An 18504-nucleotide genomic window follows, 5' to 3' on the forward strand; every position below is an offset into this window, starting at 1 on the left:
ACAAATGAGATTGTTTTCTTGATTTCTTTCAAGACTGTTCAGTGTTAATGTGTAGAAATACAACTGATTTTTGCTCGTTGATCTTATATTCAGCTTTGCTGACTTCATATTAGCTATAGTACTTTCTTGTGGATTCTTCAGGCATTTCTATGCATAGGATCATATTATCAGTAGGTAGGATAGTTTTTCTTCTTCCTTTCTAATTTGGATGACTAATTTTAATGGTTTGATTTCAGTGCTAGAACAATGTTGAACAGCAGGGGGATTTATCTCTGGAGGAAAGGTTTCAGACTTTCATCATTGAGTATGAGTTTTGCTATGGATTTTTTCATTAATGCAGAGCTACCAGTTTGTCTTGGGGAAATAACGCTCCATAGGTATTGATGAGGGTAGCACAGGACAAGATAGGGTTCAGATCGGTTGTTCAGAGGGTAGATCTGAGTCATACTAGATGGCACCTAACAACAACAACATAATGCATGTGTGGTTCCCCCCTCCCCAAATGTGGTCAATCTTATTCCTCTGTCCATCAGGTAAGGTCCATGTGTATGGTTGCTGTTTATGTTGTGGGTCGTTGGGCTTTTTAAGTATTGCAATGAGTAAATGATTGTACAAAATTCTATCATTCACTCTCCAGTCTCATTTCTATAACTAAGACCGTATTTTCATTCTATCATTCTTTCTTCTTTATTTCTAACTTTTGCATTTAAGGCATCTTGATTTCCTGTTTGATCAATTTCAGACTTCCAAAAGTCAGTAGAAAGCCTCAACTTCTTAATCTTTGGCTTTAATATTTGGTGCATATATTTGAATAAAGTTGTATTAGTAAGTCTTCCTTGTATACATATGAATAGTGTCCTACTATGCAAAACATTGCATTTTGGGACAGATCTGATAATGCTCTTTTTTGATGAAAGTGACTATTGTGTTTTTGTTTTGTTTTGTTTTGTTTTTTTACATTCAAAAGGCTTCATTCGTCTGTGAATGAGGGATGAATACAAATGAAAAATAGTCCCATATTTCTTATGATAAAGATTCTTTGAACTTTTTCATGTTCTAAGAGGGCTGACTGACTAAAAGCTTTTCCAAATTGCTTATATTTTAGAAGGCCTCTCTCCAATATGAGAGATACTCTCCAATTATTTACGTGTCACATGAGATGAACAAGTACAGGTGATGCCACATCTCTTACATCTATACGTTTCTCTTCAGTAGGATCTTTCACAAGAGTTCTTAGGTAAGGGGAACAGCTGCAGCCTACTTCACATTCCTTACACAGACAGGAGCTGCATCCTATGTGAGATCTGATGTGGTATTTAAGTGAAGAATGAGTCTTGAAAGCTTTTCCAGATCCTTGGCATTCACAAGTATTTTCTCTAGCAGTTCAGGACAACTGAGATCAGGTTTCTGTTGGTTTCCAGCATCACCTCTTTGTAGAGTTTCCTCTGAGCAAAATCCAGCAAAGCCCACTCTTCCCAAGTAAAGACAATAGCCACATCTTCAAACAATAATGAATCCACCTGCGCTGCCCGCCAACCTGGCCCTCCTGTGCCAGCATGCAGGGAGCAGCCGTCGAGGGAGCAGCAGTCAGACAGCACAGCTGGCTGAGGGAGTCTGTGCTGAAGAACAGAATGCTGAAAAAGGGGGTCCCAGGGATCTCCTCGTCTGGCAGACTATTTAGGACCACACTCAGCCAGACGCCCTTAGGAGTCAACTATATGGGGTATTTTTAGAACTTTTTAATTTTATTTTATTATTTTTTGTGTGTACTGTCAAATCAGATCTGACTGGTACAAGAGGAGATTGCCCCTCCTTCTCCAGCAGAGCACCTGGTGGATTCAAACTGCATACCTATGGGGTTGTAGTGCAGCTTCTTGCCACTAGGCCACTGGCGCTCCCTGACTATATGTGTTTTTTGTTTTTTTTTTAAAAACAAAACACAAAACAAAACATGAATGTTAACCATACACATGAACCTCACCTGATGGACTAGCCTCACAGGAATCAGACTGACTACACCTGTGGAGAGAGACATTTGAGAAGCTCAGTATCAGCACTCAAACCCAGGCCAAGGACTGACCGGAACATCAACTACACAAGCTCAAACTGAAGATGAAGAGAATGAAAACAAGGCTAAGAGAACCAAAATAAGATCATGGATCTAGTTCAATTGCATTTTAATACCATTTTAAGATTAGGTTTGATGTAGTAAATGTTAATGACCAAAGACAAGACAAGCTGAGAATAACATCAAAGATATCATCCATGAAGAAAGAAAAGCCATTACAGATAGGGAAGAAAGAAAGGACAAAATTGGTTTGTCCGAAGAGACTTCGAAATTTGTGAGAGAAAAAAAAAAAGAAATTTGTAAGAGAATTTAAGGAAGAAAAAAAAGACATTTTAAAAAAATGCTGTGTTGTTATCATGTGCCATCAAGTTGTCTGTGATTCATAGTGACTCTATGTACAACAGCTCTGAATTCTGCTCTATCCTGAGCCAACCTCATTGCCTCCGACACACCTATTCCCATTACCCCAGTCACTGAATCAATCCATCTCATTGAGAATCTTCCTCTCTTGCGCTGTCCCTCCACCCTTCCAAGGATAACGTCCTTCTCCAAGGACTGGTCCCTCCTTGCAACATGTCCAAAGAATATCAGACAGAGTTTCAGAATCCTTGTCTCCAAGGAGCATCCTGGGATGAACCTGTTTGTTGTCTTAGCCGTTCATGGTATATTCAAAACTCTTCTCCAGCACCACAGTTCAAAAGCATCAATTCTCCTTCTAGTCATTGTCCAGTTTTCTGATGCATAGAAAGCATCTCAACATTAAGAAAACAAAACCCCTCACCACTGAACCAATAGGCAACAACATCATGAGAGATGGAGAAAAGATTGAAGTTGTCAATGATTACATTTTGATTGGATCTTCAATCAAAACCTATGATAACAGCAGTCAAAAAGTGAAAAGACAGGGAGCGCTGATGACCTAGTGGCAAGAAGTTGCACTGCAATCCTAAAGGCGTGCCATTAGGATCCACCAGATGCTCTGCTGGAGAAGGAGGGACAATCTCCTCCTGTACCAGTCAGATTTAACAGTGCGTGTGTGCGCGCGCGCGCACCCCCCCCCCCACTCCTTAAAAAAAAAAAAAAGACATGTTGCATTGGGAACATCTGCTGTCAAAGAAATAGAGGAAGACCATTAAGATGAATTGACACAGTGACTGTGACAATGGGGTTGAGCATGTAGGAGATTGTGAGGATGGCAAGGTTCAGGGTTTAGATCAGTTGTTCATACTGTGTTGTTATGAGCCATGCTCTACTTGATGACACCTAATAACAACAATATATTCACAATAACAAAAAGTTGGAAACAACCCAAATGGCCATCAAAGAATAAATGGATAGGAAACTATGGTACATTTCTAAAATGAAGTACTATGCAATGTTGAGAAACAGTTAAGAATTTTTTACCCATTGTATAACATGGATTAATATAGAGGACATTATGCTGAATGAAATGAGTCAGTTACAAAAGGACAAATAATTGTTTTAACCCATTATTATAAACAGTTAAAGATAAGTTTATGTACAGAATCATACTAGGTTACCTAAGTGGGGAGGGGAGAGTAGACATTTAATAGATAATAAATACTCAGTAATATGAGTGTTGGGAAAGACAATGTGGAATGAATGGACAATCACACTCTCTATTGCAATCAATGTTATGGAACAAAATGTGCATGAATGATTGATTAAACAATAAATGTTTTAAACTCTCACTGAAACCAAAGTAAATTTCTTTTTTTAAAAAAATAATGCTACTAGAGAAGTGTACTCAGGGCGGGGAGTCGGGGGGAGGGGAGGGATGGGGAATTGTATACCAATAAAGGAATTTTTTTTCCCTTTTTCTTTTCGGAGAGGGGAGCGAACTGGAGGGGAGGGTTGGGCAGGGAGAAAAGTGCGGCAATGAATGAATGGAAATCTAAAATCTCTGTAAATGTTTATTAAAATTAATTAAAAAAATGCTACTAAAGGGAGCTTTGGTGGCCTAGTGGTAAAAATAATACTACTAAAATACAAACAAATAAATCTGTCTGTCTTGAAGGTGCAATCAGAGTGTTACTCCAAAGCAGCAATGCTGGGTCTCAGCTCTTGCTTGGGCTTTGGACATGCCAGTCCCTTGAGAAGGACATCATGCTTGAAAAAGCGTATCAGCAAAAGAAAAGAAGATCTGCAACAAATGGATCATCATCTGCACAGTGACTGGAACAAAGGACTTAAGCGCTGCTTTAAGAGATTGTGAAGATGATGCAGGATCAGATGGAGTTTTTGTTCTGTTGTATATCAGCTGTGAGCTGGAGTGAACTGGATGCAGCACCCAACAGTAACAACAGCGCGATCTCTCCTGTCTCTCTCTCATTTGCCACCCCATCCCACACTCACACACATTCACTCTCTCACACACACACACACACACACACACACATAAAGGAACATATACTCAAATAGGAGTTCTGGTGGCCTAGTGGTAAGAAACTGTGCTGCAATACTAAAGGCAAACAGTTCAAATCCACAGCTGCTCTGAGGTTCAGTTATGGGTAGGTTCTGACTCAACAACACACAACAACAACACAACAACATGCTCGGATAAGAAAAACAATTACTCAATTGTTATTTTTGCCTTGATTTTAGACTCTTAAAGTACCTTTATGATTTTTAAAATTTGGTTCCTTCAAGGCTATCTCTCAAGAATATAAAAAGAACCACCCAGCTCTACTGGCCAAGTGGTAAGGAGTTGTGCTGTCAGCCCTCCTACCCTCCAAAAAGATTATAAAAGGGAAAAGTTATACACACCTGAAACAGCTTTAAATAAATACAGTCTTGAGAGGAAATTTTTCCATATCACAGCAAAAAGTCTATGAGAGAATAGGAATCAGCTGCTTCTCTACCTTCTTGGTTTTAATTTTTAGAAACACACAACACTGCTGCTTCCCCTTACGCTTTGTCAAGCTGGTGAGTCTCTTCATTCTACCTCACTGCAAGGTGAGACCAGTCCAGTTCACAACATTTATCCTAATGCCTCTAGGACCCACGTGGGTACCTCAAAACTTGGAAAAGTGCACAGATAATGGGTATAAATCTGTCCCTGGAAAAATATCCTCCCTCTTTGTTGTGTACCATCAACCCATGGCTGACCCTCAGAGGCAGTAAATCTTCTAGGAGATTGTCCATCCTTTTCCCACCGGACAGCTGGTGTATTCAAACCTTTCATGCCTTTCAGATTTCAGAGGAACTTCTTACCACTAGGCTAACAGGATTCCTTTTAAAAATCTGTTTCTTGAGAGTTTGCCTAGCATGAAACATCTTGGATTTATTATAGCCAAGGATTCTGAAACTTCGTCTGACATACTTTGGGCATGTTGCAAGGAGGGACTGGTCCTTGGAGAGGGACATCATGTTTGGCAGAGTGGATGGGCGGCAAACGAGAGGAAGAGCTTCGATGAGATGGATCGATTCTGTGAGTGGAGTGGTGGGAATGACTGCCTTTGAGATGGCTAGGTTGGCACAGGATAGAATGACATTTAGAGCTCTTGTACATAGGGTCGCTATGAGCCGCAGGCGACTCGATGGCACATAACAACAACAACAACAACAACAACAATCAAGTCCTTGCCTTACAGGAATCCAAAGTCTAGTTGAAGAAGACAAACATATAAGCAAATAATTATAAAATGTAAAAGATTGTAACAGATTAATTAAGAAAGTGATATTAACACTTGGACATGACAAGAGAGTTGAAGTTTAGGTTGTAGTTAGGTGCTGTCCAACACGGAGTGACCTCCATGTGAAAAAATACAGCTGTTTCACAGGATTCGTTTGGCCGTGACCTTTACTGAAGCGCATCGCCAGCCTGTTCTCTAGAGGAGCTAACATTTTTGGTACATTCCACTGGGACAGTATCGCTCCTTTCAAGTTTTGGGGGATTAATGAAAATTTAGCAGTAAACCGGAGAAAGTATTCCAGGAGGAGTAAATAGTGTGGCATAGTTTACAATAGCCAATGAGGCAGAATGATTTGTTTCTGTCCTTGGCAATTGGATAACCACACTGCGCATAGAAAAACGTTCAAGGGACCCCGTCCAGTACTCCCACTTAGCCTGTCCTCCATGAAACGAATTTGGTAAAGGCCTCGGAAGTGGGTCCCAGAAATTCAACAAGACACAACCAGAGGTCTCCAGGGTTTCATGAAACACTGCACAAGTACTGTACAAGCTGCTTCGGCCAAATGCTTCACTTTCCTCCAAAGCTTGCAGATAATTCCTTTTGCTGAGCGCGCTACTCAGCCAGCTGTGAAAGAATCCCTTACTCTGATGGTTCTCTGGCAGAGAAGGCGCTCTCTCGCGGTTTGAATCCGCAAGCCGCCCTCAACGAGAAAGATGGGCAATCTCCTCTCTCATACAGCCTCCCAACACCCTCTAGAGGATCAACTCTAAGTCGTCCCAAACTCAAGCACAATGAGTTCCTTTCATGATCTTTCTAGGAGAAAATGCAACCCACAATGGTAGTCAAGACAGACCTCCAGAGGAAGATGGTTTGGCCTTCAATTTCTTTTGAGTTTTATATTTTCTTTATGTCATCGTATCCATGAAGTTGTCTAACTGTGCCAACACCTATTTTAGTGGTCACTGCTTTTCTCTTTCCACAGAACTGCCATGTTCCTATATTTCCGGGTTTAGGACCTGACCAGCGAGCTCTAGAAGGCGTGGGCGGAGCGTCAGGGTAGGGTGGCAGTGGGCGGTGCAGAGCAGCGGGGCGGGAAGGCAGTGGGCGGGACTGAGCGGCAGGGGGCGGAGCCTAAAAGCTAGGAGGGATGACAGTGAGCGTAGCAAAGCAAAGGGGCGGGACGACAAAGCAAAGGGGTGGAGCAACACAGTAGAAAACATGGTGGGCAGAGCCTAACAGAGGGGCGGGACGACTGGGGGTGGAGCAGAATGGCAGTGGACGGGGAGGAGCAATGGGCAGGGATGGGAGTGGGCGGGACGGGGCGGTGGGGCGGGGCGACAGGGGGCGGGACGGCGGTCGTGGGTGGAGCACCGTGGCGCAGGCGCACAGAGTTCGCTGCAGCCATGGACCAGGCACCTTCTGAGGCAGAGCGGCAGTTGCAACCTGCGTCTGAGGAGCCCCTCGGTCGCCCCGACACAGAGCTGGAGGCTGCGGTGATTGAGGAGGCTGAGGGGGACCTGGAAGAGGGTTCTGAGGACCGCACGGTGAGGAAGATTGGCGCCTGAGTCCATGGGGCCCTGGTCAGGGCCTAGCAGGGTGGGCTGGACTCTGCTGGGCTGACCACGGAGGTCTAGGGATCAGTGGGAGGAAGGAATTGAGAAAGAAGGGTCCGCAGTTGCAGTGGAGGTTTTAAGACGTGTAGGGGGCCAAGGGTAGGGGGCGAGCTCCGGCGCCCCGCACATGGGCTGCCGGAAGGGCCGCGGGGTTAGTCCAGGGGAGGGACGAGGACCCGTGGGTGCGGTTCCTCGGGCGCAGAGGTCGGAACCTCAGTAGAGGTGAGGCTGGAAGGGAGGAAGGTTTTCAGTGGTCATCACGTAAACGAAAGGTTTGTATCTGAAAACGAAAGCTGACGTTTCAGTGGGTCTGGTCAAATGGATTTGTGCATGGGGACGTGGCTTATTGGGGATGCTGTAGGGAGAGCCAGCGGTGTTCGGGAATGAGGGACTTGTAGGAGGAACTAGGCAGGGGCAGGAGGGCTGGTTGGCCTGGTACTGCCACTAGGAAATTGATCAGATATTAAGCTCAAAAAAAGATGCAAATTAAAAAACCTCTTATTTACCTTTACGCCTTATTTGGTTGTAATTTCTGCATTGGGTACATACCATATATTAGTAAGCCCCCGTGTCCTCTTTATCTGCATTGTTAACTTCCTTTGGTAAGTAATTATTTTCGTTTGCTTGAGCAACAGGAGAAAAAGGCATCATGTTAAATTTGTGCTTTCATTGCAAAGTGTCAATATTAATACTTTAATCGAAGTTTCAGAAACCAAACAGCTCATTTGTGGTCTAGTTGGAACTGACTCATAGCTGACCCTCCAGCTGGTTTTCAGAGATGGTAAATCACCCAGCAGGAGATCGATTGCTCATCTTTGTACCGTAGAGCAGCTGGTGGATTTGAACTGGTGGTGGGCCAGCTGTTCACCTGACAACAGCAGCCGTGAGGTCTGGTGAAACAGACCTAACCAGAAGGTCAGTGTTTCAAGCCCACCAGCTGCTTTACAGAAGGATGTGACATTCTACTTCCATTAGGATAATTGCGGCCTTGGAAACACTATAGGCAGTTCTATCCAGTCCTTGACAATGTCTTTCATTCTTCAGGCATTATGTCATAAGGGGCCAGTCCCTGGAAAAGGACATCATTCTTGGAAAAGTAGAGGATCAGTGAAGGTGAAGACCCTCAATGAGATGGATTCATAGGGTGATTACAACAGTGGGCAGTTGTATCAGCACAGTAGAGATTGTGATCAAAGGATCAAGGCTATGTTGGTTGGTTATGAAGCTGAATCATTGGCACCGAACCCCAACAGCATGAGTTGGGATTGATTCCACAGCAAGAGGTTTACTGGGCTTTCTTTGTCTTACTTTTTTGAAGAGTAGAAGCATGCTCAACTCTGCCACCAAGTCGATTTTGACTCTTTAGTAACCCTATGAACAACAGACTTGAACTCTCCCCAGTCCTGTCCTGTCCTCACCATTTCCAACATAACTTGAGTCCGTTGTTACAGTCACTGTGTCATTCCGCCTTGCTGAGTGTCTCTTTCTTAAGCTTACCCTCTTTACTTTTAATAACTTAATGTCCTTTTTCGAGAACTGGCCCCTTCTAACGACGTGCTCAGAGTATGTGAAAGTTATTGAAGGATGCTGTCTAGAGTGAGAGAACTGAGAAGAGTGGTCTCTGGGGAGAGTACTGAGGGGTAAGCCCTGGTGAAAGGGGCAGAGAGCTGAGAAATGGGGTTTGGAGGAGAAAACGGAAAGTTGGGGTGAGTGTGGGGAGGGGAAGAAGACTGAGTTGTTACTGTTGTTGTATGCAGTCAAGTCAGAACCAGCTCATAGCTGATCCTCCAGTGGGTTTTCAGAGGCAATAAATTACACACAAGTGTCCCTCTTTTTTCTGGTGGATTTGAACTGTTTTCCTTTGGTAGGCAGTGCAGCTCCTTACTACTAAGCTACCTGAACCCCCTGAATTATTATAAGGGGCCTTCAGGTTGACTTTGATTCATAGAGACTCTATAAACAACACATCTGAACCTTGCCTTTTCATGTTCCATCCTTAAAATTGCAGTCGTGCCAAATGGTTTCTCAAAGCGATTATTGCAGTGTGTGACATTTTGGCGGTACAGTCTGGTGAAAAGTTGTGCTGCAAACCCATAGGTCATATTTCTGATGGTTTGAACCCATCTGTGACATTTTTGGGAGAAAGATGGGCATTATTCTTCCATATGATTTACAGCCTCCAAAAAATTTGCTGGAGGCTCAACTATGAGTTGGTTCTAACTTGAAGGCAGTAAATTATTTCAATTTAATACTTCCATCAGCAGTTCTTGATGCACTGTATCTTTATAGTCACTTCCTATTTTCACACTTTAAAATACTTGCCAATCTGACAAGCACATCTTTCTTTTTGTGTTTAGGCTTTATATTTTAGATTGCTTCAGAAGGCAAGATTCTTGTCTTTTGTTGACTGCATCTTGAATGTTGATGATACAATGTTAATAGTATGAGTGTTGTAGATATTCAATTAAATTATAAAGTCTGGCGAGCTTTGGTGGCCTAGTGACAAGAAGGTGTACTGCAATCCCAGAGGTGCATGGCTCAAATCCACCAGATGCTCTGCTGGAGAAGGAGGAACAATCTCCTCCTGTACCAGTCAGATCTGATTTGATGGTACATACAAAAAAGGAAAAAACTAAAAAAAAAGTTAAAAAAAATTATAAAGTCCATGGCATAAAAATACATTTTGAAGTGTTTCTAAATGAAAATTAAAACTATGTGTACTCAGTTTAAAATACTTGAAAATTCAGAAATGCCATCAATGGAGGTTGTAGTTAGTTATACAGTGTTACTTGACATAAAGGAAAATATTTATAAGTATGTTACCAGTGGCCATCAGTCAGTGATCAAATTTATAGCATGTCTTAAAGCACCTGCTAGTTTAGTAACTCAAAAAGGAACAAGCCATTTGGACAGTTATTTCCAGTTCTTCAGATGTTTAATGATACACACATACACATTGTATATACCTGTATGCTTCTTTCCCCAAAAAAGCCCTTCCTTAGAGAAGCATTCATTAATTTTTGCCCTCTCAATTTCTTCTCTTCACTTCCATTCCATTCTCATTGTATTTATATTAATTGGATAGATATAAATATAAATATATTACAATTTTCACTTATAATAAGAATTATTGTCATTTTACCTCTTTGCTTCCATTACTAGTGGAAATGTGGTCTGAGCAGAAAGACAAGTTAGTTAGATTTGTTACTTCTAGTGGGACTCTTGTTTTTAATTTAATTCTTAGTCACCTCAAGAGACCGGTAACACTGCTCACGTTTTGAAGATGAGAAAGCGGAAGCGCAGAGGGAAGTAATTTGGCCAACATCAGAAGCCCGTCATTGCCAAAGCTGGGATTTGAGCCCAGATCCTCCTTACTCTGAAATTAATGCTTCCTTCCAAAAAAGTTAAAAATAGTCTTGTAAATTGCTCCAGTACTGTATTTGAAGTTTTTAGTGTACTTAGGATTAGTTGACTTTTAAGGAAAAATAAAGGAATGGTATAAAAGAAGCGGTTATTATCAGGTTTTTTTAAAAACCATAAAATTATCTTTGTAAATTACATACAGAGATAGCCAAAGTTTGCCTTTTAACTTTATTTTAGACTGCAAATTTGAGGGTGGGAGGAGCAAAATGACTCCTTCTAATTCCCCTACCCCCTGTGTAGCAGAAACCAGCACCAACTGGAGTCACAAGACTCTCCTGGCTTTAAGTCACAATCAGAAGGCTGCTTCTTTAAACTGCTGTAAGCTTTTAACATTCTGTAGTCCTTGTTTTTCTTTCCAGTTTTCCATTCTTTCTTCCTTTCCATTATCTAATTATAAGATTCTTTTCCTGTGCGAAAGAGACTTTTTAAAAAGTTGTGGTTAGTGTGGAGGCCATGTTGTGGGCTCCATGGTTACTCTGTGCCCCTCTGAGCTGTCTCTGAGTGCTGTGACCACCACCACCTTCAGAGACGTTCACCCCAATGGGAAAACAGCTCCAGATTTTGTTTCTTCCAAAAAGTGGTATGTCCACTTTTGCTTTAGGTGGGGGAGATCCTGAGCTTTCTTTGCCCCAGACAAGCGCTTCTGAAACAAACTGCAGAGGCTTTTGTGATCTGAAGGGAAAAGGTAGTATATGTGAAAAACACACCTGCCAGCAAATCAGGATGGAGTGAGAAGCTTCTCCCTGCTGCCCCTGCCCAACATGCTTGACCGGGCCGCCATGTCATGCAGCAGAAATCTACCCAGCAGGAAGTCCAGTCCAGTTTTAGGTTAACTCTAGCCGTCAAAACTGCACAAAACTGAGCCTGACTGAGTATCTTTCAGATTTGTTTTGTGCAGAAAGAAGCACTTTATGTGTTTTTGTTGTTACGTAGTTGAATCACCTACAACTCATGTTGTGCCTGTGAGCATGACTACCACTCTGTGAACAACAGATCTGAGCCCTGCCATCTCGATACATTGGAGCCCACTGTTAAGGTTACCATGTCAGTTCATCTCGTTGAGGGTCTTCCTGTCTTTTGCTGACCTTCTACCTTTCCAAGCATGATGTCCTGCTCCAGGGACTGACCTCTTCTAGCAACATGTCCAGAGTATGTGAGGTAGAGTTTCATCATTCTTCCCTCTAAGGAGCACCCAGCCTGCACCTTCTCCAAGACATTTGTTTGTTCTTTTGGTAATCTGGGGGATGTTTAGGGTTCTTCAACACCACAACTCCCAGGCATTTATTCTTCTGTCATCTTTAATCATTGTCCAGCTTTCTGATGCCTAGCAAATAATTGGAAAAACTGTTGCTTGGCTAAGGCACACCTTAGACATCATTACTTGTTAGCACTGTGGAGAGGTCCCTTGGCAGTCTGTTCTGAAGAGTCCTAGTTGGCTTGCTAACTGAAAGGTCAACTGTTTGAATCTGCTCTGTGAAAAAAAGAGGACACAGTCTTCCCATAAAGATATATTGCTTCAGAAACATGATGGAGGGCTGGTATGAGTGGGATCTGACTTGATGGCAGTGGATATGGTATTGGTCACAGTCAGTTCTAGTTGAAATGTTTTAGAGAATGGAAAAATATGAGGCAAAGCTACTCTCCCATAAAAGTAGTACAGTGGTCTTCCCTCATAACTGTTTCAAGAATCCAAGAGAATGTGTGAAAGGACAGATAATATAGAACCTCATTACGTGCTATGCATCAGAAAGCTGTACAATGGCTAGGGATGATAGAAGGAGAACTGATGCCTTTGAGCTATGGTGCTGCAGAAGAGTACTGAATATATCAAGGACTGTTAAGAGAACTAACAGGTTCATCCTGGAGAGGGTGAAACAGGCTGCTCCTTGGAGGCAAGGATTCTGAAGCTTTATCTGACATACTTTGGGCATGTTGCAAGGAGGGACCAGTCCTTGGAGGGGAACATTATTCTTGTGAGGGTGGAGGGACAGCACAGGAGAGGAAGGCCCTTGATGAGATGGATTTACTCAGTAACTGGAGTAATGGAGCTAGGTGTGTTGGAGATGGTGAGGTTGGCTCAGGATAGAGCAGGGTTCAGAGCTGTTTTACATAGGGTTCCTATGAGTTGCAGGTGACTTGATGGCACATAACAACAACAACATATCTATTGATGGTACATAACAACAACAACAACAAATCTGTTCACACTTCCTTATGTCTTTTGTCCTATACATACAAAGCATAAATCAATTTCTAAATTAGGCATAATAAGAGACTAATAACAATGACTAGTAAGAGGGTAGCATATACAGCCTAGACATATTGAGAGAGAGGGGTATTTAAGGTCCTAGGCTGGCTGGAGTGGGGTGGTGTAAAGTTTCATCATGTTACTATTCATTTAACATTTTTACTACACTTTAACAACTAGTAACAAATTGTGATAAGTGAAACTGTGGTAAAAGAGGGACGATTGTACCAAAAAACTGGTGGCCTAGTGGCAAGAAGCTGCGCTGCAATCCCAAAGGTACACGGTTTGAGGCCACCAGCTGCTCTGTGGGAGAAGGATGGACAGTCTTCCCCCATACGATTAACTGCCTCTGAAAACCTGCTGGAGGCTCAGCTATGGGTTAGTTCTGACTGTGGTAAACCACAACAACAACTGTACAATTAGGATTAGGATTAATTGACTGATTTTGGCTTCTAGTAATATCAAAGGGTACTCTGGTGTCCTAGTGGTAAGAAGCTGCACTGGAATCCCAAAGGCACACAATTTGAATCCACCAGCTGCTCTGCAGGAGAATAGACAGTTTCCTTTTGTGTGATTTCCTGCCTCTAAAACCCACTGGAGGGTCAGCTCTGAGTTGGTTCCTGACTCAGTGACACATAACAACAACAACTGTATAATTAGTCTGGCAGAATGATAGGATGTCACAACAACGACTGTACAGTTCCACAGAAGGATGGCACTCAACAACAATGACAACTGTACAGTTAGTTCTGAAAGAAAGAAGTGGAAATAGGAAAGTTATAGAGGAAAGAACGTTTGTTTTTTTAGGTCTGAAAGATTTTTATAGTTAACAGACAAGCTACCTTGTTTGCCCAGGGAAGAGCATACCTGAGGAATTCAGAAAGTGCCTTTTTAGGACAGAGCTCTAGACTAGGTGTACAGAATCACTAATTGGCAGCAGAGAACTCAGTGAATGAGGCCAGAACTCCGAGTGAGGTTTGAGACAGCCTGTGAATGAGAGTGTAGTCCTGGTGGGGTAAGCAGTTAAGGACCTTGACTGCCAATGGAAAGAACACTCAAGGGCAACTTGGAAGAAATTCCTGGTGATCTAATTCAGAAAATATCGGCCATTGTAAAACCTATCGAGCACGATTCTGTTCTGACACAGATATGGTCACCATTAGTCAAAATCCTTGGCACCAAGAGCCCGTTAATGACAAATAGTAGGTGGTGGAAGAGAATTACAAAATAAAATGTGCATACAGACATAGGGATACTGCATGTTCAGTATCAGACCACTGCACTAAAGGAAATAGCACAATTTGGTGAGCCAGCCTGAATGTTTTGATTTTAAGTTGAAGGACAACATGAGGATGACCATGTCCGACCCCTCGCCAAATTCTACAGATAGTAACTGCCCATCAACAACATCCACGACACAAAACCAATTCCTGTTAGGTTAGACCCCTCTCACGCTTCTTGTACTCATCGCTTCTGAAATGAGCCCGTAGATATATTTGCCTTCAGTCTTAGTTTAGGTGTATATTATAATGCTCTTGTTGTAGTATACCATTGATTTGGAACCGGCCCATAGCTGACCCTCCAGTGGGTTTTCAGAGTTAGTTAATCACACATCCTTCTCCCGTGGAGCAGCTGGTGGATTTTTTTTTTCTTTTTCTGTAATTATAGTTTATTAATTTTCATAAACATTTACAGAGATTTTGGGCTTCCACTCATTCATTGTTGCACTATTCTCCTACCCTCCTCCCAGTTTGTTCTTGTCCAAATGCCACAGTGCAGCTGGTGGATTTGAACCACATGCCTTCATCAAGATTGCAGTGCAGCTTCTTGCCACTAGGCCTCCAGAGCTTCCATACAAAAACCGCAAAGCCCTTCATCTTGCCAATTACTGCTCTCCCTCAGGTCCTCCAGCAAAATTGACTGAAGCCTCCTGGCTCTGGTTCTGTGGGGCAGCAGCAGTCCCACGGTCAGCTCTGTCTCATGTCAGGTCTCTGGTTCTCTGCTGTGGCCCCGCGGCTCCTGCCGCCCCTGTAGGCCCTAGTCTGACCTTGCATTTTGTGGTTTTCTTTTAAGTAAAAATTAATGTTGTCTGTGTAGGTGTGGTGGCATTCTTTAGACAGGTATTCTCCTAGAAAAAAAGAACATGGGGATGTTATGTACTATAATTTTATTTTTCTTGGTTGTTTTTGTAAACTGTATTGTCCCACTCAATACACATATTGAAATCTTAATTCCTAAATGTGACCTTGTTTGGAAATTGGTTTTCTTTTTTGTTATGGTTGTAACCAGAGTAAGGTAGATCTCAACCTTAATCAATTTCAATTTATAAAAACAGCAGAATAAAGAAAACACACATACACAGCACACCCTATGAAGATAGATGCATACATAGAAGTAATAAACTATATTATTGAACATTACCATTAGTATCACAGGCAAGTAAAATCTTGTTGAGGATTATTCAAAAATGACTAGAGGGCCTGAGCAGAATACTGCCGGCAAACTGCCACAAATTCAAGCTGGACTTAGAAGAGGACATGGAATGGGGATATCACTACTGCTCTCAGATGAATCTTGACTCAAAGCAGATAATATCAGAAAGATGTTTACTTGTGTTGTATTCGCTATGCAGAGTCATTCAACTGTGTGAATCATAATAAAATAGGACTAATCTTGAGACGAATCAGAATCCCAGAATACTTAATTGTGCTCACGTAAAAGCTGCACATGCAGTCCTTCGAACAAAGCAAGGGCATCATGCATGGTTTAAAATCAGAAAAGGTATGCGTTAAGGTTGTATCCTTTTTCTGTACCTATTCGATTTGTATGCTGAACAAATCATTCTAGCAACTAGAAAGTATGAAGAAGAATGTGGCATCAGGAAAGAGACTCACTCGGTCAGCAACCAGCAATATGCAGATGACACAACTTTGCTTGCATTAAGTGAGGAGGATTTGAAATACTGAAGTAGTTCAAAGACTACAACTTTCAGTATAGATTATGTCTAAACCATAGATTATGCCTAAACATAAAGAAAACAAAATTTTCACAACTGGACAAGGTAATAGTGGGCATAGATTAATAATGATTAATTTTATAAGATGTGTAGGAATGATTATATGAAACACAATGTGGGTGAAGGAATGTGTGAAATAACAGTGAACAAAAAAACTTTAATGCAGAAAGAAATCTATACAAATAGAATGACTTTAGTATCACTTGAAAAAAAAATGTGGTGCTGGCCATTCCTAAGGCCATTTACTTTATGGGAGAAAAGTAGGCTTTCCCCTGTGCAGTCTACAGCCTCTGAAAACGGGCTAGAGGGTCAGATATGAGTTGATTATGACTTGAAAGCATCCAACAACACCAACGTTAAACATTTAGTTAAAAGTATAAAGCAGTTGTTGTTGTTGTTAGGTGCCATCGAGTCGAGCACAACTCATAGTGACCCTGTGAGCAACAGATCTGAACCCTTTCTATCCTGCGCCATCCTCACACTACCTGACTCACAGAGCCCATTGCAGCAGTCACTGTGTCAGTCCACCTGGTTGAGGGTCTTTCTCTCCTTCACAGTAGTTTATGGCAAATCACTTGGCTTCTGTGCATCTCAGTTCTCATCTTCTCAAAATGAGATTAAATTACCTTTTCTGAGAAGGATGGGAATCATATTTTATACAACTTAAAGTGCTATGTGAGCATAGAGGTTAAAGCATAATTTTAAGCTAAGGGCCATTTTGTGTATTATTTTTAATTGTATTTAGGATGTTTTTCACTTGCCCACTCCTCACTTATTGGCATGGATAGGTTGCAAAGGCCAGGCCATTATATAAAACTGAAATCATTTGAGCATTGGGGCCATGCCCACTTTTTTTTGTGAGAAATGCCCAGCTTCTTAGGTTACTGCAAGGGTGTCCCTGGCCCATCTGGGCTGTATGTGCTCTAGCAGATCCCATTCCCTCACCTCAGACCCTGCAGAGGTTGAACGTGGAGTTGTTGATGGTTGGGTCTTTGTTGCCTCTTGCCTTGGATGAAGGCCCTGCTTCTCTTCTGAAGCCTCTCCTGCCTGGCTGTGACCTTACAATATCATCCTAAAGTTGTTAAAATGTAAAGAATCAAGAAGGGAAAAATAGAGAAGTATTTAATTGTTATTGGATTGAGTATATTTGAAACGTTATTCCTTTGGATGAGTATAACCTCAGTCTTTCTTGAATAGTGTTCTTTCTGATCTGATTTTGATAAGTGCCATTGAGTTGACTGGGAGTCATAGTGACCTTATGAACAATGGATCTGAACCCTCCCCCAGCCTATGCCATCCTCATCGTCTCTGCCATACTCAAGCCCACTATTACAGTCACTGTGTCAATCATCTTGTTGAGGGTCTTGCCCTCCTTCACTGAACCTCTGTCTTTCCAAGCATGCTATTATTTTCCAGGGACTGGTCCCTCCTAATAATGTGACCAAAATATATGAGGTGAAGTTTCACAATCCTTGCCTCCAGTGTATCTTGGTGGCACCTTTTCCAAGACATATTTGTTCTTTTGGCAGTCGATGGGATACTCAGCCTTCTGTTCCAACACAAGTTTTCCCCCCAACACCAAAATTTAAAGGCATCATTGCTTCTGTCATCCTTATTCCTTGCCCAGTTTTCAGCTGCATAGCAAGTAATTGAAAAGATTATGGTTTGGATCAGGTGTACCTTAGTCTTCAAACTGTTAATACACTCCAGCACTTTGGAGAGATCCTTGACTGCAGACTTTCCCAGTATAACTTGATTTCCTCACTGCTGGTTCTGAGGGTGTTGATTGTGGATCCAAGCAAGAGGAAATCAGTTGACAATTTCTTTCTCTTCTCCATTTGTTATGATGTTGCCTGTTGGCCTAGTGATGAGGGTTTTTGGTGGTTTTGTTTTTGTTCTCCTGATGTTGAAGTATAACCCTTACTGAAGGTCTTTGATCTTCTGCAGCAGGCATTTCAAGTCCTCCTCACTTTCAGCATGCAGGGTTGTGTTACCTGCCAAGTACAGGTTGTTGATGAGTCTTTTCTCTGATCTTGATGCCACATTCTTTTACATATAGTCCAGCTTCTTGAATGATTTGTTTTGAATACAGATTGAATAGGCATGAAGAAAGGATACATTCCTGACATACATCTTTCCCAATTTTAATCCATTCAGCATTCCTTTGCTCTGTTCTTACAGTAGCTTCTTGGTCTAGGTCTAGGTTTCACATGAATACAATTAATTATTCTGGATTTGCCATTCTTCTCAGTGCCAGCCATAATTTGTCATGATTCACACAGTTAAATCTGGTGAAAAATCCACTTTAAATGCATCTAAAATATAGTGAAACATGTCTCTGGTCATACCTTCCAGTTATCAAACCATTCCATATCTAAATCTGTTGGGGTGTGACCTTCTAATGCTTAAGTTACTGTTTGTGTTACACTTGACACTGTTCTGTCTTTTAATATTGCCAGTGTAGGCAGTTTTATGTCACC

At 41.9% G+C, this 18504-nt stretch overlaps 1 protein-coding gene across 1 annotated transcript in view; it reads left to right on the top strand.

The window, feature by feature from the left end:
- The first annotated feature begins 7127 nt into the window (after positions 1–7127).
- Positions 7128–18504, top strand: part of SNX4 (sorting nexin 4) — a 93240-nt gene continuing 81863 nt past the window's right edge. Inside the window, exon 1 of the mRNA XM_006884299.1 lies at positions 7128–7268. Within this exon, the coding sequence (XP_006884361.1) occupies positions 7128–7268 (141 nt within the window). The remainder of the gene's footprint in view (positions 7269–18504) is intronic.

This window comes from Elephantulus edwardii, unplaced genomic scaffold (assembly GCF_000299155.1).
Source record: "Elephantulus edwardii isolate Elephantulus edwardi_28Jun2011 unplaced genomic scaffold, EleEdw1.0 scaffold00032, whole genome shotgun sequence".
Taxonomy (NCBI): domain Eukaryota; kingdom Metazoa; phylum Chordata; class Mammalia; order Macroscelidea; family Macroscelididae; genus Elephantulus; species Elephantulus edwardii.